Source organism: Chionomys nivalis, chromosome 5 (genome assembly GCF_950005125.1).
Source record: "Chionomys nivalis chromosome 5, mChiNiv1.1, whole genome shotgun sequence".
Classification (NCBI taxonomy): Eukaryota; Metazoa; Chordata; class Mammalia; order Rodentia; family Cricetidae; genus Chionomys; species Chionomys nivalis.
The window spans coordinates 8,697,303-8,718,990 of NC_080090.1; the positions used below are offsets into that span (position 1 = coordinate 8,697,303).

Consider the following 21,688-nt stretch of genomic DNA (forward strand, 5'->3'; position numbering starts at 1 on the left):
CTACTGGTAGGAAACATGCTAGAAGCCTCAGAAACACCATGTTAATAACAAAGGTTTGAAGAAAGAGTTTTCTGTCACTTAACAACAGGCCAGGGAAATTATAAGGAAATGTCCTACTTGTTCTTTATATAACTAAGCTACACTACCTGCAGAAAGTAACCCAAAGGGTACTCTAAGAAATAATATTTGACAAATAAATGTGTTTTATTTTGCAGAGTTTGTAAAGTTAAAATATGTACACCATATTGTAGATACATATTCAGGATTTCAATGGGCAACTGCTTTAAGTTATGAAAAGACTGATTCTATAATTACATTTACTAGAAGTTAATGGCCATCATGGGTATGCCTGTACAAATTAAGACTGACAATACTTCTGGATATATCTCTAGTAAAATGAAACAATTCTTGCATATTACAATATGGAGCATATTACAGGTATAACATGAAATCTTACAGGACAAACAGTTATGAAAAGATCTAATTACACTTTAAAAGATATACTTAATAAACAGAAGTGGATAATAAAGAACCCCCCAGAGATAGATACACTCTATTGACTTTAAATTTTAAGTGCTAATGAGAAAGGAACAACAGCTGTGAAAAGACATTGGATAACAGAAATACCCACTGAATTAAATCAACTTATGTACTTTAAAGATGTGCTGACCTCAGAATATAAACCAGAATATATGTTAGGTTGGGGAACAGGATTCACTTCTGTTTCCATAGGAGAATAAAAGCTATGGATACCATCAAAATTGATTAAAATTAGATTAGAAAAGGAGAGAACTCTTGATTAGGAGAGGTGATAGTTCATCCAACAGTGTAGTCATTCAATCTAAACTAACTTTTAAGACTAACAAATGTCCTTCATTTGATCAGCTATAACCTTGCAAAAAGAGAGAGAGAGGGAGAGGGAGAGAGAGAGAGAGAGAGAGAGAGAGAGAGAGAGAGAGAGAGAGAGAGAGAAAGAAAGAAAGAAAGAAAGAAAGAAAGAAAGAAAGAAAGAAAGAAAGAAAGAAAGAAAGAAACCCCCCATAGTTAGGGTTGGGGCAGGGTTTTGTTTTTTTCTCTCCAGAAAAATTAAAGCATCCAACTAAGGACCCCTGGACAAATGAGATATCTGAAAAAGAGACAAATCATCCAGAAAAAAAGCCCCAAGAAAAAGAACAAACTGGCTTAATGATGTAACACATTTCCAACCACCCCCCCAAATTATAAATCATCCCAAATGTAGTTTCTTTTGTTCTCTATAGACATATGAGGCAAATGGCCTTTTTGTAATTTCCACTCAATTAAAATCTAAAGCTGGTTTTGGAGTTGGAGTATAGCCTTCTCCTTCTCTAAACCCAAGCTCAGAAGAGGTACCAGGTATGGGACATAAGAAAATTAAAATCTTGAGACTATCATATTGTCACTAACCTCATTCCCTTGGATTTATTTTGGCTCTTTAAATTATTTCTTAAGGTATAAATATTATCTCAAAATTTATATTTAAAATTGTATTACTATATATTTAAATTTTCTGATGTGATATTAATGGTCATGTAAGAATGCTAACTAATTCTAGAAATAGGCTTCATCTATCTTCCTGTACATGATTTTGTGCTTAGGTCTGGAGCAGGTAATTAAGAATTAAGATTGTGTGTCCCAGACATATTTAACCTCTCAGAGATCTACTGCATATGATACGTAAATGTTTAAGTTTTCTGCAGTGAACCATGACTATTCCTAACAGCAACCTTTGAAATCTCCAAAAGGATGATGGGGCCGCACAATGATGATTCCACCTAAATTGTGGTAATGTCACCAACCTGACTAATAGAGGTCAGCTTTGGAGGACATACTACTCAGAACAATTTCAAGGTGGTTCAGCTACATACACTACTTCAGTCAGGACTTCAGATAAGCCCTGCACATTCCTGACACTCTGAGACTGGATGATAACTAGCTCTCTGAGGACATGATCTTCATCTCAAATTGTTTAGGGTCCTTTAAAGGTGCCATCAACCCCAGACAACAGGAAGTAATTTTAAGAAAATGACACCTGCATTCTCAAGAGGTGGGGTGAGTGGCTTTTGGTCATTTGGTAGATATTTGTCACCATTTAAGGGGGGTTGGTTAGAAGTTGTTAGTGGTCATGGTCAAAGGAGATTAGATTCAGGAATCTCATTCTGAAAAGAAAAAGAGGAAATATAGAAATGATAGAATAAAACAGTATATTATTAAATCTACTTTTTTATTTTTTATTAAATATTTTCTTTATTATTTATTATGTATATGTTACAGCTTAAACGAACGGCAAACAGAATTAGCCAGGCAAGTTCAATATAATATATTTAGCTTTAATAAGGGGAGAACTTACAAAACCAACATTCCAGCGAAGAGCAGGAAACAAAAGGGAAGGTGGGGAGCACACCCGCCAGATTTATGGGTAAACAATCGCCTAAGGGGTACCCGCTCTTCAAAGAAGGTGATTGGCTGGGGCTTCCCCTACATGCATACAGTATTCTGTCTGCATGTACACCTACAGGCCAAAGAGGGCATCAGATCTCATTGCAGATGGTTGTGAGCCCCCATGTGGTTTCTGGGAATTGAACTCAGGACCTTTGGAAGAACAGTCAGTGATCTTAACCTCTGAGCTGTCTCTCTAGCTCTCTACTTCAAACTAAAAGTGCAGCTACCAGTCTCAAATAGTTTACCTTGTTATGAATTTTTATATATTGAAACAAATTTGAGGCTATTTTAATTATTATATATATATATATGCTTCTACTCTTGAAATATTTTGTATATTGATACAAATTTAAAGTTTTTAATACTGCATATAAGTTTCTACTCTTGTTTAAGCCATTTTTGTATATTAATACAAGTTTAAGGTTATTTTTGTTATACTGTATATATGCTTCTATTCTTGTTTAAGGTATTGTATCTATACAGTTCATTTAGAAAATGTAAAGTTCTAGTTCTTAAAAGATATTAAGGATAATAAAGAAAGACAGGTTAATAGTCATCTATAACAGGTCTCTGATGGGGTTGAAGATTAGATAGTTATAGTTACAGCTTTCCAGAGTTATGATAGAAAGTAAATCAGGTTACAAAACTTTGGATTTACCAAGATAGGATAATAATGGAGCATTTACTTTCAATTTGCCAAATACTAACTAACTGCCATTGTGAAAGTGTTTCTTACTTGGCACTTGTTCTTATTGTATATAGTGTTAATTGTTAGAGTTAAAACCCTTCCTTTTTATTTAGACAAAAAGGGGGAAATGTTGTAGGAGATTTGCTTGTGTTGCCACTCTGAGACTGTCAATGCAGTCAGACCTTGAAGGGTAGAGTCCACACAAAGATAGTCAGAGTAGATCAAAGAGTTTTCTGGTAGACTGAGAGGAAGCCAGAGGAACACACAGGAGAAAGAAGGAGGGGCCTAAGGAAATACACAGTTGTTTTTGAACAGAGAAAGTGGAGATCATTTTTCCAGGGCTCATGATCTCTCAGGTTTATTTCCCTAATATTTAACTCCCATTTTATTTTTTTCAATAAGAGATAAAAGAAGTCACAATAATTATTAGCTGATGAAAAAAGAAAGGCTGGTTTCTCTTAGAGTGTAACCCCTGATATATCAGTCACATTCCAGTAGAAAACCATACATCAAGAATACTCAGACATCACAGATATGCCTTGATGAGGGGAAATAATACAAAGTTAAGTGGAAATGGAAGGGAACACTGGTTTGGGAAGAGTTTGGGGAGGAATGGAGAATATGATCAAAATATACTATACACAATTCTCAAGAAAACTAAAATAAGTAAGTTCTTACAGACATGTGTGGATCAATGTTTCTAGAAGCTTTATTTGTCACCACACAAAACACTAAACAACCAGACAGTCATTCAACAGTAGGTGATATATTTGACAGTGAAGTACACCACTTGGGTGGCCCATGTCATGATGACTGAATCATAAATTTATCCTGTTAGATAAGAGAGGCCAGAATCTAGCTGCTAAACCAAAAGACATACACATAAGATCCTGATATTGTGATGTTATAAAAGAGGCGAACCCACACAATTCACATCAATAGCTTCCAAAACCTGAGAGATGTTTCATAGTTACTGTTTGTGTTTATGGTTAATACTTACTCTATTTTAATTTTGGAAGTCTATTGAAAACAATGGGACCAAGAAATCAAATGCTAGTAATGAAGAAATACAACTGTTTTTAGTGAAAAAAAAATCCAAGAAGTTTAAACAGGGGAAAATCATTAATACTTATAGAAACTATTTGATGGAATGTATAAATACAAATTCAGCCATCAGAATCAGTACATTTTTCCTTTGCTGGTAGCGTACATCAAAAAGGAAAAAAAGAAAGTATTTCTTTTTAAATAATAATGTAAACTAAAATAAGGAAGTCATAGGATTCATAAAATCTGTCAGCCCTATAAAGGGAAACATTAATAAGATGAATTATTAAAAAACAATCTCCATAATGTAAGAATGCATATATATTCATTTATAACTACATAGGCATTATGTAAAGCAACTCCTGGGAGAATGCTATTACTGTTTGATTTCATGTAATAATACTAGTCTTAACAATACTTTAAATGATTATAATACATTATAATAATATAAAATGTTCTGAATTTCATGTAATTTAAAAAGTTATATGAAATGAAAACATATTTGAGTAATACGAAGCAAAATTAAAAGAACAATTAATTCAAACCAAGTACTGGAATATTCCACAAGGTTACTTAATATAATATAATGTAAAGATGCATAAGTCCATAAAAGTAGATCAGTAGAACCTGGGGGGGAAACTTAAAGAAATGAAACATATGTGAGAATTTGACATAGGACCAAAGTGCAATTCAATCAGGAAGGAAAAAAAGAAAGAGAAAATAATTAACAACATCAGCTCTGGGCTGAGCACTTATCCTGCGAGAGTCAGAATAGTTCATTTGTCTGGAGTTAGATACCAAACAAAACAAGCAAATGGTTTTGTGGCTCTTAATCTTCCTAATGCCATGACCCTTTAATATAGTTCCTCGTGTTGCAGTGACCCCCAAACATAAGACTATTTTCATTGCTATTTCATAACTGTAATCTTACTACCAGTATGAATTATATTTAAATATATGAAATGTGGGGTGTCTGATATGTGACCCCTGTGAAAGGGTCATTCAACCTCCAAAGGGGTCACAACCCACAAGATGAGAACCACTGGGTTAAAGTGATAACTATAAAGATACTATTAGCAGTGACTGGAAGGTCTGGGGAAGACCCAGACAGACACTAATAAATAACTGTTGCATAGCAGCAGATAGTATAAATAAAGAAATTAAACAAGTGGCAGATTCAGAAGACATGTTTGCAATGTGGGTGACAGATCAGGATTTAAAAGCTGTAATTACTGGAAGGAGCACTTTACAAATTAACAAGACACTGACAACCTAACAGAGAGATGAGCAACAAATATAAACAGACAATTCATAGACACAAAAAACCAAATGGCCAACACATACACATAACTATTTTCTGTATTTACTAACGGGAAATGGAAGCTGAAGTTACAAAACACAGCATCCCTTCAGATCCATTGGACTGACAGAAAAGGAAAGCGGTGACAGTGGAGCACTCTCAGTGGGGACTTGTGAGACGATCCTGGGAATTGCTGAGAGACGCATAAATCTAGAGGACAATCTGGGAACATTTATGAAAAGGAAGAAACACAAACATTCAGAACCACGACCCCTCTCCTGGATTCGTAGGAGAACACCCAAGAGTCCAGATGTGCACTGTAGCACTCAATACCAACAATGATGTATACACAAAGGGAACTCTCAGAACTTCCCTGCTGACTTGGGTTTACAGAAGGCAGTAGTAGGTATAACTATAAAGCAACCAAGTACGTAAGAGCCAGAAGATAGGATGAAGAGCTATAAAATGTCGTCCTCAAGACTCCATACCATCACACATCATCAACTCAGAGCACCTCCGGTTCCCTGCAGAAGGCCCCACAAGAGCAGCTCTGTCAACAATTGGTGATAGAGGGGGGCTCATGGGGCCCTCCCCCCTACAGCTGAACTATTGGCTGCTGGTAGATTCTGGGAGCAGGGAAATCACCGTCTTCAGTTGCATACCCACTGCTGACCCCACAGGTTTCAATGAATAGCTCTCAACCCAAGGCCACACACTGCCCTGGTTAAACTCTATGTCACAAGACAAAATGAATGGATATGAACATGAAGGAAATATTTGTGTGGGGGGGAGGGGAAACAGAGATATTAGAGAGATGGGAGGGGAGAGAAGGGAGAAGAATGATCAGCATATGTCTTAGTGTTTCTGTTACTGTGACGGAACACTATGACCAAAAGCAACTTGGGGAAGAAAGGGTTTATTTTGCTTACTCTTCCATATTATATTTCATGACTGAAGGAAGTCAGGACAGGAACTCAAACAAGGCAGGATCCTGGAGGCAGGAAGTAATGTAGAACCCATGACGGGGAGGTGCTGCTTACTGGCTTGCTCTCCAAAGTTTACTCAATCTCCTTTCTTATACAGCCCAGGCCACCAGCCCAGAGGTGGCCCCTCCCACAGTGGGCTGGTCCCCTCCCACATCAGTCACTAATTTAAAAATGTCCTACAGGCTTTCCTACAGCCAGATCTTACAGGGGCATTTTCTCAATTCAGGTTCATCTTCTCAGTTCTCTCTAGCTTCTGTCAAGTTGACAATAAACTAGCCATCATGGTGTGCATAGAAGTAACTTATTTTTTTAATTAAAAAAATATAAAAGAAAATTATGTTTAATAAGCTTTCACTTTGCTGCAAAAATGATAAGAAAACCTACATACTTATATGTGTGATTATAAAGATACATATGTACTGCATGTAGATTGTGAGATATGGCCTGTTAACCATCTGGAAACACCCAGAAGGTTGTGTTTAAGACTGTTTGTGAAGGGACTTTGCATTGAGGTATAGTGTTAATTAAAATGGCTGCAGGGAAAAGGAAAATAGCTTCTGGAGAGATGGCTCAGCCTGAAGAGCATGATGCCCTCTAGAGGACACAGGTTTGGTTCCCAGCATCTGCATGTAGCTTGCATCCATCTGTAACTCCAGCTTAAGGGACTCTACTGCCCTCTCCTGGCCTCTGTGGGCACTGCATATGCACTTATATCTATGCAGACCAAACACTCATGCACATAAAATAAAAGTAAATTCATCTTTCTTTGCGAAAGAGGAAAATACAGGTGATAGAAGAGAGGGGTTAGGAACAGAGGAGGAAGGAGAAATAACATTATTCAAACCCAGAGCATTATAGAAATCCCACATATGTAGAAGCATAAGAGTCCGTATGCACCATCTGGTCTGCAAAGCGATGATAATGGCCTCCATTGCTGGGTGTGCACTAAGAGCGTGATGTACTCATTTCTTCAATAACCCCCCAACCACAGCACAAGGTTTACACTGTTAGTATCCTCATTTAGCAAATGAGAAAACCAAGAGATGAGGTATCCTTTCTAAAATTACAGACATTCAGCCTCAGGACTTGGATCTGAACTCTGGACAGAGAAGCCTGAAATCCTGGCCCATAACCATTACAGACATATTGCCTCTCAGCAAATATGTGTCCAGGATATTGTGTTGATCCAAATACACAAATTGCAATGTGATAATGTATGCTGATTCTGTTCCAGTTTAAAGAAAAGTCATGTATGCATATGCATATATTTGTATGTATATAAATAATGTATGCATGTGTGTATATTTGTATGCATATAAAAGTAATGTATGCATATGTATATTTTGTATGTATATAAAAGTCATGTATGCATATGCATATATTTGTATGTATATAAAAGTCATGTATGCATATGTGTATATTTGAGCAAAATGAAAAATATAGGCAGCTTTCAGTCTGTATGTTCTAATCTGGAGGGTGAGGATACATGGAAAGACAACAATGGGTGACTGGATGTCATTCATTTGGGGTTTTTTTGTTTGGTTGGTTTTTATTATTTATTTATTTATTTGTTTGTTTGTTTATGGTTTTGAGATAGGGTTTCATGTAGCCCAGTCTGGTCTTGAACTTACTATGTGGGCAAGGATGACCTTGAACTTCTGATTCTCCCTCCTCTATCTCCTAAGTGCTGGGTGCAGGCATGCATCACTATGCCAATTTATGAGCCGCTGGAACTTGAACCCAGGGCTCTGTGCATGCTGTGTGAGCTTTCTGCCAACTCAGCCACATCCTGGCCCCTGGTGTTTTGTTTTTAATGTGTCCCTGAAGCAAATTTGAAAATTGTGCAAAAATAATACAAACAAACGGCAGTGGCTTTTCCTTCTCTTGGGTAGGCTCTGGTGTTTGAGTGATGCTCACTCAGTGGAAATGTCAGGCACACGGTCTTCCATGAAGGAGGTGCCGTTCAGTTCAGGAGGGGTTTTGACAAGTCGGAGGAAGAATGAGACATGTAGCTTGGAAACTGTGAGGCATCCTTGAGTACGGTTCTTCTGAAACATGGGCTAGGGCAAGCCTTTCTGCACGAGAGCAGGGCTGTGATTGAGGAGACTGTGTGGGCCTGTGCAAACTTGAAATGCCAAGAGGAGGAACGTAGCAGTCATATGTGTGGATGGGGCTCCTGCGAGGCTAAGTGCTATGGCACAGACACCCCCAGAGTGGTCCCGACGTTCACAGGGCCTCCTTTCTATTTCCAGTGTCACGGTCCTCAACCACACAGTCAGTCCAGAGGATGCCAGAGACTCAGTGTGATGTCTGGAAGACCCGGTGAGGTACTAAGCGTCATAGCAGGTCTGTTTCTGGTGGAGACCTTGTCCTGTCCTATTTGGGTCCCTATACCTGCCTGAGAGTGATCATGACACTTATCTTCCAGAAGCTAAATAAATGCTCCATCCAAGGAGGGGAACAAAAAGAAAAATTGCTTGACCTCTCTGGGTCCTGGTGACAGAATATCACATACAGTCAAGTGCAGTAGTTGGAGACATAAAAATAAGCCAAGCACCGTGGAAAACAGGGAGGCAATATCCAAGATGGCAGCTACCAGTATGCCAGAATCCGTGTGTACTGAGCCATCTCACTTCCATTTTTCACTTATAAAGCTAAGTGTTTTGTTATCAAATAAACCATTTTTTTTTTCAGATTTACAATAGTCTAGTATTATTTCTGGTTTTGGTGAAAACAGACATCAAACCAAATTTAAGAATTTGTTGCTTATTAAAAGATATTCTTTGCCATTTTGATCCCTTGTGTTTCTATTCCACCTTAACCCTAACCCTAGCCCTAATCTTAATCCTAACAAGGATGGTCGAACTGGGGGCAGAGGGGGAGAGCAATGGAAGAGATATCTTGACAGAGGGGGCAATTATGGGATTAGGGAGAAACTGGTGCCAGGGAAACTCCCAGGAACCCACAGGATGACCTCAGTTAAGAGTCCTAGCAATAGTGGAGAGGATACCAGAACCAGCCTTTGTGTGCAGTCAGATTGGTGACTACCGTAATTGTCATCATAGAGTCTTCATCCAGTAACTGAGAGCAAGGAGGGATTATATGAGCAAAGGTGGTCAAGATCATGATGGGCGGGGGGTAAATCCACAGAGACAACTGACCCAAGCTTGCAGGATCTCATATACTCTAGACGGACAGCTAGGGAGTCATCATGTGTTGAAATAGGCTAGCTTTACCCAAAATAATTACACGGAAATTGTATTCTTTTAATCACTGCCTGGCCCATTAGCTCCAGCCTCTTATTGGCTAGCTCTTACATATTGATCTAACCCATTTCTAATATTCTGTGTAGTACCACGAGCTGGCTTACCAGGAAAGATCTTAACCTGCATCTGTCTGGAGTGGGAGAATCATGGCGACTCAATGACTCGGCTTCTTTCTCCCAGCATTTTGTTCTGTTTACTCCACCCACCTAAGGGTTTGCCTATCAAATGGGCCTAGACAGTTTCTTTATTAATTAACCAATAAAAGCAACAGATAAATGCAAGACCCACCTCCATCAGTCATGGGACCAACATATGCCCTCTGTATCTGGGTAACAGTTGTGTAGCTTGGTCTTTGGTAGAGCCCCTAGCAGTGGGACCACATCACTGATGCATAAGCTGGCCCTTTGGAACCTGTTTCCTTTGGTGGGATACAAAGGAAGAATAGATATGCCATGCCTTGTTGACTCCCATGGGAAGCCTTACCCCTTCTGAATGGAGATGGAAGAAGAGTAGAAGAGAGGGTGGGGAGGGAGAGAAAACAGGTGGGTTTGTAAAGGTAATTAATTAATTAATTTTTTAGACAGGATTCTCTCTGCTTGGTGGGTGTGAATTGCAACAGTCTTAAGATGCCAAGTCTGTGTGTGGCATGGCCAGGTTTGCTAACTGGGGCAAGCATGACCATGATTGCCTTATACTTAACTCAAAGGCTCTCGTTTCTTCCCATTGTCTAACTGCTTCAACAGAGCTCCACTCAAGCGATAAAAATACTGAACTTGACATATTTATAGCCAGGGGGCAGATTTTAAAGATGATTCACTGATGGTTCACTGAACTGGCATGCTTGGCTTCCTGGGTTTGGGTAACAGAGTGGGGTCTGCTCTGTCTAAAGAGGTGAGCAGGGGGACATCTGCAATAGCAGGCTGCCTGGTGCCTGGAGAGCTCAGGGAGTTCCAGGAAGAAATTCTGTCCTATCTGATCACAAAGTGGGAGATAGAGAAAGCCACAGAGAAAGTTGCTAAAATTAAGGATAGATTTGGGAGAAGGGATTTACAGCATTGCTTGACAGTAGCATTATCATCTTTGAATCCCAAAGTTCCCATTTTAGGGACTCTTCCTTCAATCTCCAAATCCATAGGCTACACTGTAGGAGGTCCTTCTGTCCATGTGTTGCTTTCATTGGTTAATAAAGAAACTGCTATGGGCCTGTTGATAGGACAGAACTTAGGTAGGCAGGGAAAAATAAATGGCATGCTGGGAGAAAGGAGGCGGAGTCAGAGAGAGATGCCATGGATCTGCCAGAGACAGATGCTGGGAATTTTACCAGGTAAGCCACTGCCATGTGGCGATATACAGATTAATAAAAATGGGTTAAATTAATATAAGAGTTAGCCAATAAGAAACTAGAGCTAATGGCCCAAGCAGTGATTTAATTAATAAAGGTTCTGTGTGGTTATTTCGGGGTTAAGCTAGCTGGATGACTGGGACGAACAAGCAGCCCCTCCTTGCAACACTACACAAAGCTGTGTATTAACAGCTATTATGTTTGTAGTTAGACATGCATAATCCAGCTATGCCTCCTTCAATTCCTAGTAATTCTTTTCCTTTCACATGACCCCCCCCCCACTAATAGTCACCCACAGACTCATAGGCCCTAGAGAGAAAAGAAGACAGAAGTCAGTCATTGGCTAATCACAAGTCTTAGAAGTCAAAGTTCTTCCACAGATGTTATGGCTGAAGTGTGTGAACTCTGGAGTTCTCTTGGGACTGAGTGTGTGACAGGAGCTTAGCATGAAGCAGAAAGTGAGCTTTCCAGGAGTCACGCGTCCCAAAGAGGACAGCTCTTCAACTATCATGCTGAGCAGCTTCTGGACTTCAGAAGCATTGATGCTGGAAATATTACGGGCACCCTTGTTCTGAAACAGGCTTCTGAGGTAGTGCATGGCCTCACAAGACAAGTGTTAGCACCAGTGCACAATCAGTTTACAGACGATTTGAGAAGAGACTAAATGCTTTTGAAGTCAGACTTTACCCTTCAATCCTGATGAGGATTCTAAGTTGAACAAACTATGCATTACGTTTGGTTTCAAACATTATTAGCAGAGTTCATAACAGAGAATGTCTTACAAGAGTTATCACATAGCAGGGTAGAGGAGAGAAGGGACCATAGGGAGGGATATTCTTAGACTATTCATTTAAAGAGTTTATATAGAAACCCTTTACCTTAGAAACTTCCTAAAAATACATGTCTATGCATATATAAAAAGAGTTTAAATGGAGTTACTCTGTATTGGAACAACAATAATCATACTGGACATTACAAGCTAGCATAAAGCCTAGTGCCAAGCATGGGCTGTCCTTTCTGCAGTTGTTAACCAATGAGTACATGTAACCCTCACCAGTTCTCTTGGTTACCCTCCAGAACTTGACAGTAAGACCCTATTGCTGAAGACCCCACATATTTGAGTCATAGAACACAGAGACAACAAGCTGAGACTGACTTGGAAGCCTCATTCCTGTTGACTGGCTTTCATCATGCTGATATTGTGAATGCTACAGGATGGGAAAGATAATTGTGACTCTCACCAGCTGCAAACCCTGTGCACTACAATAACAACCAGCTTGGCAAGAGAGGCTCCTGTGCAATTATGGCACAAATGTCTGTGGGGTAACCAACCTCTTTCCCATTGGATTTAAGCCTGATCCACAAGATGAAAAATTATACCTGGAACTGAGTCCATGAACCTGTGGCTAGAAAGTCCACAGACTTTAAGGGAGAAATTACTACTATTAAAATCTGCTAAAGGGACATAATATTAAACTGAATTCCAATGACTTCTCATTATATCCAGAGATTAGTGTGTCCATCGACCATCATCGGAGAAGTTTTTATTTGCAGTCAATGGTGATCAACACAGAGATAAACTGATCAAGGTATAGAGAATGAGAGACTTTCAGAGTACTCAATCCAGAATGGGAAATCCATATGCTACTCCAAGGCTCAGGGACCATTGTGGAAGAAGGGACCGAAAGATGCTAAGAGTGGAAACCGGTGGGTGGCTACAAGGAAACAGTCTATTCTGCCTCCCTTTATCTGACACTTTGACATCATGCAAGCAAGGTAACTTCTGCCTGTAGCACCAACTGGATAGAAAGTGGGTTTTCATCCAGCCTAGAAGGGTCCTCTCTGTGTGTTTCTCTGTCTCTGTCTCTCTTACCCTGTACAGGGTAGACAGGGATTGGCAAATGGACATGGTCTTATCAACTTACAGAAATACTCAAGTCAGGTTTCATTTTCTATATACAGGGAGGTGAGAATGGGCAGTGTTTCAGGGTAGATGTGGGTTCTCAACTCACTTCATATTTGAATGAACATGCTAGACAATCCATTAATTTGAGGCAAGTTCATTGAATTTTACCAATGATATATTCAATTTTTACTAGCTATATATTCTCAAGATTACTACCTTCTTGATGGGACAGTATTTTCCATTGCTGATGATTGGCTTCTCTCTATTAATTAAATTAAACATGCAATTACCATTGGTACAGTCTAAGAGTCTTATAAGTACATTTGAGAGATATTTTGGGAGCCAGAAATTGCCACACACCATTCAATAATAAGCAAAGAAAACTTCATGCCAATATCTCCCATGCCTAGATATGTAAAAAAACAAAAACAAAAAACCCTCAGCTCATTTTTTTTCCATCAACATATAAAATATAAAGATGCTTCATAGCCATTTGGAGTTAATACTAAACACAGACTTGTTAAAGATTCAAAGTTCAATTGATATACCTGACCAGATTAACAAAGTTTAGGATACAAAATGTATTATGTAGACATAAGAATGGTACTGGAGAAAATAAGATATAATAAATAATAATATCTATAATAAATCTCTTAGCAAACTCAGGACTTGACCAGGATCTTTTAATCTGATAGAGGATGTTTACACAAATCTCTGACTAGCATTGTGAATAACAGGAAGACTAGAGCTCTATACTTGCTAAGAAGAGAACAATGTGAGGCTGTCTATTCATCAGCTTCCTATTCCACACGATCCTGAAATCCCTCACCAGTGCCACAGGGTAAGTGAAAACATGGCAGCTGCACCCTGGGAAAGAAGAGACAGAAATGTCACTGTGAAGTGACATGTTCTATACTAAAAATAACCAAAATCGCTTCTCAAAAGAAGCTCCCAGGAATTAAGAAATAGAGAAGGTCATTAGGGCCATGCCAACCAGTGTACAAAGATCAACCCAACACATTTGCGTGTTAGCAATGGTCATCGCAGGCAGAAGCTTTAGGAAACCATTTACAACAGCTCTGAAAGGCTGCATGTTCGGGTGTGAATCTAACAAGTTAAATGTGCAGAATTTGTAGGAGGGAACCATAAAATGCCGACGACAGAAGAGTGAACCGTGCGAAGGGGAAGGCTTGACATTGTTAAGATGTCATTTCTCCCTAGACTCATGTGAGTCAACTAACTCTTACACCCCATGGGGTATGTGTAAATAACATAAGTCGATTTGGAAACTTACATGTGGAACGGCTGTGGCGACAGCTCAGTGGTCAAAGGATTTACAACACAAGCATGAGAGAGAATGAGAGTTCAGATCCCAAAGCTACTCAACACCAGGAGGGCCTAGCAGCTGCCTGTAACCCCAGCCTCCTATGATGGAATTGGAATCCCCAGAGCAAGTTGGCTAGCAAGACTAGCCATATCAGCCAATTCTGGGCTTGATTGAGAGATGCTGCCTCAGTGCATGAGGCAGAAGGGCAACAGAGGATGACTCCCAACATCAACAATGGTGTCCACTCATATGTATGCAAAACATGCGTGCACACGCATGCACTACACACACGTAAACACATGCACCACACATGCATAAAGAGGAAATATGCCAATAAGACTTATTTGGAATGACAAATAACTTGGAAACTAGTTTTGAAAAGAATAGAGGACTCATAATACATGACCCCATAACTAACTCTAAAGCTTAATTAATCAAGAGAATATGGTATCATAGAAATTATTCACAGAGCTAACAGGGCACAGTAGCCTAGGAATAACTCTCAGAAGAATGGCAAATGAATGTTTAATGCAAAGGAAATTCTGTGGATGAATGTGTATGTGTGTGTGTGTATGAGAGAGAGAGAGAGAGAGAGAGAGAGAGAGAGAGAGAGAGCATAAATTTTTATCAATAGTTTATCTGTACTGAAAAAATTAACTCAAAGTAGTTCATGGACCTAAATGTAAAATATAAAATTAAAATTACATGTAGTGGTATTTCAATTGTGTTTTAATAAATAAAGCTTTTTCGAAGAGCTGACAGTAAGACAGGCCCATTGATCAGCTTTGCAGAGCCACACTACTTTGGCATAGAAACCAGGCAGTGCATGCCTTTAATCATGATGGTGCACACCTTTAATCCCAGAACTAGAGAGGATTCTAAAACAGGAGGAAACAGCTCTCAACCACAGCCTCTCATTTCCTATAGACCGCCTCACTGATAAAAGGCACCAAGCCACATGGCTAAACATAGACAAGAATTATAAGTTAATTCAATTTGTAAGAGCTAGTTGATAATAAGCCTGAGCTAATAGGCCAAGCAGTTTATAATTAACATAAGCCTCTGTGTTGTTTCTTTGGGACCAGGCAGGACAGAAACTTCAGTCTACAATTACAAGTATTCTATGAACACCAATAAAAACTTTTATAACTTTGCATTGGGAAAACAAGTTGAATAATACACTAATGACATGACCCACAAAGAGATAAAATAAAATCAACTGTACTTCACCAAATGATAATTTTTTTTATGATAGATGGTTAAGAGCATAGGGCAACCAATAACAACTATCTGAGCATCACTAATCAGGAGGGCTTATTTACATTCTTAACATTATAAGAACTCTCAAAACCACCAATAAAGACTTGACAGATGTCCAGGTATTTTTTGAATGGGTAAATATTTAAATAGGCATTTCCAGAAAAAAAGATTTTCAGGCAAATGAGTATACAAGACAATGAGTCATGCCCTTGTCATTGCTTATTTTGGAAGGCAGGGGTATTTTATCCCCTAGCTATTCTGACATGGGTGGTGTTTTTAAGTGACTGCATAATGCACACATATATACACATACATACACACAAACACATACATACACACACATGTGTACACACAGACACACACATACATACATACGCATACATACACAGACACATATACACATGCACACATAGACACATACACACATACACACACATGCTATGGGACAATGGGCTGTACCCTGTCACTTGTATTTTAAACAAACACTGATTGGTCAGTAGCCAGGCAGGAAGTATAGGCAGGGTGACCAGGCAGGAGGTAGAGGCAGGGCAACGAGAATTCTGGGAAGAGGAAAGTTTCAGACCACAGTCATCATACACACACAGAGGAAGCCAGACACAGAGGAAGCAAGGTGTGACTGCCTTGCCAAAAAAGGTACCAAGCCACATGGCTAACACAGACAAGTATTATGGGCTAATGTAAGTTATAAGAGTTAATAAGAAGCTTGAGCTAATGGGCCAATCAGTTTATAAGCAATGTAGACCTCTGTGTGATTTCTTTGGGACTGAAAGACTGCAGGACCAGATGGGACAGAAACCTCAGTCAACACACAGATACATACACACATACATATACACATACACACACATACACACATACATATACACATATACACACATGCCTGTGGCATAGACAGTGTGACTGACACAAAATCAACACATGACTTTTCTCAATCACCAGCTGTTAGCCTGCATGAGATATCCAGTCCCGAGGTCTTACCGTTTTCTATTTTTCCCTTGTGCCTATAAACTACAGTTCCCTCAGCCTATGCAAGGAAGACAAGCAGTTGATAGACTGTAATTATCAGAAAGTCTATGCTATGAGCCTCCAAATCTATGCCTGTCAGAGATAGCTGATGGGCCTCTGAGGCGCGGTGGGGCAGAGCACCAGCTGTTGTTATCACTTCACACTTTGAGAGTCACAGAAGTGTGCTTGCTCCATAGATGTCCCACTCCATGTCCTAGCACCCTCGAGAAACACAGCCGAGAACACATCCAGGGCCTCATTGCAAGAATTCCTTCCCTGGTGAGTAGCACGGAATGTCTATCCTCTTCTCTGTACAGAGAGCAAATGACAATACAACACTACCCAAGTCTGACCTCAGGAACCAATCATTGACTGATTTATAGATCACAGAAGAGGGGTTGCCTAAAGGCGCATGGATGACCCCGAAGCAGCTGCACTGGATGGAAAGCCTTCACCTAACATGGATGATGGCTTGCCCGTAGCTGCATAGATGGGGCCTCAACCTTCCCCAGCCTAATATAGATTCTAGCGCTTCCCGTGAACTCACCTGTAATGGACAGGATTGCATACAAATGGCTGGGAGGAGAAATGGAATCTCAAGTGAGGGTCCAGTGACACTCCCTACTCTCTCATAGGAAACCTGATATTCGTGGTTCTTGTGAGCAGTCACTAATGACAGCAGCTGTTTTGCTTGAAGGACAGCGACCACAGCAGGAATTGCAAAACAAGAAACAAAAAAAATGGGCTGTGGAGCTATCTTGTTTGTACAAATAAAGCTTGCCTGGAGATCAGAGGGTGGAGCAAGCCGATAGCCAACCATAGAGGTCTGGAGGAGGTCTGTACAGACAGACAGGAAGTGATAAGGTGGGAGGAAACAGGAACTCAGTCTCTTTGTGACCCGGAAGTGGAGAAGGGGGTCATGGTTTTGCTCCTTTGTCTCTCTGATCTCTTAGCATTTTCCCCAATATCTGACTCCTGGTTTTTACTATTAAGACCTATTAATAAAGTGCTACAGGACACTCTCCACCTCCTCATGTAAGGAGGGCCAAGAACTTAGACATTTCGACAATTTCTGCATAGTTCCCTTGAGCTGAAGCCACTTACACTGTACTGTGTTCATGCATAACGGGGTGGGTCCTCTGTGGACGGTGTCACACAAAGTTAGTGTTAATTAGCAATCACGAGTAAGACTCCTATTGACATGTGAGAGTAGGAGATAAATCAAATACTTCTGGGTAAAACCAAGAGATGATCACAAAGCATTAAATGAAATCCACAGTGTACTGGGTTTCACTGCTCCTACCCAGCCATCTGCTTCAGCAAGTTTGATTCACGTCTGTGTTTGAGTACCCCATGCAAAAGGTGAAATGTAGCCTCCACTTCTACAACAAGTATACGAAAAAACAAGCTCATCAGTGTGGAGATTTGTGGGAAAGAAAATGATACTACACAGATGTGAGATCATTTTTTTTAATGCCAGTGATTTTTGCCAATTGAAAATTCTAACCACTGGATTATTTCCTATCCGGGATGTGGGAGCCTAAGCAACAGTGTGCAAGAACCCTGGTTCTGCCCAAGTGCTTTGCATGTGTTCTTGGAACAGTAGACACGATAAATTAAATCATCAAAATGCGTTACCCACAGAATTCTTTTTGCTTTTTGCAAGCCCTGTGGAAAGATGCCATGGGAGACATTTTTAGTCCTTGAGTTTACAGAAGGTCACTTCTGCTGCAGCTATCTATACCACCAGCTACAATGGGCTTTCTTTCTTTCTTTCTTTCTTTCTTTCTTTTCTTTTTTCCGAGACAGAGTTTCTCTGTGTATCTGTGGCTGTCCTGGAACTCACTCTGTAGACCAGGCTGGCCTCAAGTTCACAGAGATCCGCCTGCCTCGGCCTCCCTGAGTGCTGGGATTAAAGGCATGCCACCACCACCTGGCTACAGCAGGTTTTCTAAGATGAGTAAACATGCTATATGCAAACATTGAATGGGAAATTAATAATAACAGTCAACTGAGTGCATGGTCTTATGAGCATCAAGGACCATAAGCAAACAGGGTTGACCCTTGCCTGGAAAGCAACAGAAAAACCCTCGTTTGTTGTTTTTAACTCACGCAACCCAATGGACTTATTCATTCTGTTTTGTTTTGCTTGTTTTTTGAGGCAAGATATCACTCTGTGGTCTGGGATGTTTAGGAACTGAAGATGAGTCCCCCTACCTCCGTCTCTCAAAAGCAAGAATGACAGGCTCGAACCATCACACTGCCTGGTGCTCATTCTTTTATATTCTTTAAGCTTTGCTTAACATTTTTTTGTGTGTCTTAGCCGAGCAGTACTCAGAGAACAGACTTTTTCATCAGCTTGCACCAATGGCTTGTGTTTAGTTCAACCAAAAAATGGGGGGAGGGCTAAATAACCCCAAATATCAGGTTATCAGAACTCAAGAGTTAAAGGTCCCCGAAGCTTGTATAATTCAAACATCCTATCACACACTTACTTTGTGTCAGACAACCAACATAACGATCTAATTCAACCTTTACAAGGATAAGAAGGAATATTATCCTGTTTTATATAGAAGAAGCTAGAAATGGCATTTAGGCAACTTTTCCAAAAATTTAAAAATCTTAGGTCTGGAATTCTAACACATAGCTGTCTGACTCAAAATGCCTAAGCCCCCACCGCCCGCAGCGGCAGACACTCATCCTTCCCCATCCAACAGACACGGCGCAACCCTGCCTATGGCTCCTCTGGTGCCCTGTTGCTGACTAGAAAAATCAAAGCACACTGCCAGAACACCAGGCTCTCATCTGCTACCCATAAGCCCCTCCTGCCACTGAGCTACTGCAGGGCCACACCTACTTCCTCCAGTGGAAGACATTCCCCGCTCTCTTTCTGTTGTGTACTGTGTGGATGAGATCGGCTCTCCCTGAACTGCCGAGTCTGCCTTTGAACTCGTGCTCCTGACTCCCATGTGGAATCCTCCAGACCCACAGTCACCGCACCACCCTCTCTCTCGCTTTCCTTTCCTGTGCGGCCTAAGGCTCTTCTTCTCCTCACAGGCGGGGACCAGTGTGAGAGCTCCTCTACTGTTGCGTCATTTCTTGATTGAGATCCCAGAAGTATGCATAACAATTCCAGATGATTCCAGCCTGAAAAAGTACTGACCCCTAAAAGAGCTGCCAGCTACTGCTAGGGACAGTCTAGTCAGAATTTCTAGTTAGAATTTCTACCAGTAATGGTACCTGCGAAAGTTGCTAAAGGGATAATTTAAGCTTAGCCGGTTTTATAGATGATGCTATACATGCTATGATTCAAGCTAACCCTGAAGCTACATGTAATTATCCCAGAGTATCTTACCTTACTGATGATTGTTGCTTAGTTACAATGTTTTACCAGTTCCTACCCCAAGGATCCCACCACCACATCTAAAATGCACAGCTTTCTTCTTCCCTACTTTGGTAGAGAAGGGCAGGTTCACTTTAACAAACATCTCCTCCAGGTATGCCAGAGCGGAAACCCGAGTGCCAGAATGGTGCTGCCGGGCATTGTGTAGATGGTGACAGTGTCACTGATGAGTTTGTGGCTCTCCTCTGCTAGATGACTTTCTCTTGTCACTCTGGACTCCAAGGACCCTTTCATCCATTCACGGCTCACACCTACGAGACCATCAGTCCAATGGAGGACATGGCCAGCATCTCAGCCTGTCCACAAAGGGAGGCCAGGCTAACTTACCCAGCATTCCAGCATACAGCCTGACATCAGGAGCTTATATACTGACTGGAAACAAGTTAGACTCAGCTATGCTACAGGCTAGCTGTTCCCAGGTGGTACCCTTCCAAAGAAACAATAAGTCATAAGAAGAGTAACCAAAATGGAAGGGAATTCAAAATTTGACTTTTAAAGAAATCCCTTACTGGAAAAGGCAATGTAATGTAATTCCATTATCATATAATTCTTTGGTGCGTACAACTCAATCACACTCATGAATTAATTTACAGAGTGAACTGAGGTTTATCTTCTGATGAACTCAGCAGCAGACTTTATGCAACATTCAAAACTGTCGACTAAGTCTAAACCTACTATGGGATAGACTCCAAGCAAGGAACTTGCCGGATTCAATATCTGTACAGCAGTAAGGCTTTGGTAACTTGGTTCACATTTGTAAGAGCATGTCAACACACTTAGACACGAGACGTCTTAGTCTCCAGGTAACTTGTTGAACTCTATAGACATAAACTTTGGAAAGTAAAAGCAACCAGGTGTCAGTTCCAGAGAAGTCTATTCTGTGCAGGGACACCTTCTCCTTGCCCATTCACAGATTCTGCACGTCCCTTCCAGCAGGAAGATAAGATAGATAAATAAGATTCACCCAGGAAATAGTTCAGAGTCTCTCTAAATCCTGATAGCATTGAGTGAACCCCTAGACATTCATGTTTTGATTACAGGATGAGCCACGTGAAACCAAAGTAATAGAATTTAAAACTATCCTCACGCAGATTTAGAGTAACTTACTGACAGACGCTGGTGGATTCTGCATTGCCAGAATCACACACGTCACAGTAAAGCCTGGCATGGTGTGCCTGCTATCCAAGGAACTCTAGAACCTGCAGCTTCTTCCAGCCTTGCAGGATCAGGGAAGGAATTTCAGCAAGGAGCCTTCTGCTGGAGGCACCCAGAGAGTTTATTATAGATCAGTATGCAGATGAAGACCCTGCATCCCACCCTTGCTCAGAGGTCTGCTCAGCAAACGAGACGCTCGATCATAGCAAAGATACTTACAGTAGAAGTTCCTTTTCACGCGTGGGTTCATCATTTGGGGATGTTTTCATCAGGAGTTATCATGCTTTTGATCTTTAACGCCGTTCTTCCTCCAAGGTTTCTGGTCCGTAATGTCCAAAACAGAGTCACTTGAACTAATGAGCCATCGTCCCATACTGGTTCTTTTGTGTGTGTGAATGTCACCCTGTAGATCGATTTCCTGTCCAAAAACACTCAAAATGAACAAGCGCTGCTCTGTGCAAGTGAAGTGTGCTCCTCGGGTCCTCTGTTTTTGCAGTTTAGTTCAGGAAGAAAACCCTGATTAAA

General features: G+C 40.5%; 1 protein-coding gene across 1 annotated transcript in view; it reads right to left on the bottom strand.

Moving 5' to 3' along the window:
* Kcnk2 (potassium two pore domain channel subfamily K member 2) overlaps positions 1-21,463 on the bottom strand; it is a 192,238-nt gene extending 170,775 nt beyond the window's left edge. Inside the window, exon 1 of the mRNA XM_057770541.1 lies at positions 21,383-21,463. Within this exon, the coding sequence (XP_057626524.1) occupies positions 21,383-21,416 (34 nt within the window). The 5' untranslated portion in view covers positions 21,417-21,463. The remainder of the gene's footprint in view (positions 1-21,382) is intronic.
* Between the last annotated feature and the right edge of the window lie 225 nt (positions 21,464-21,688).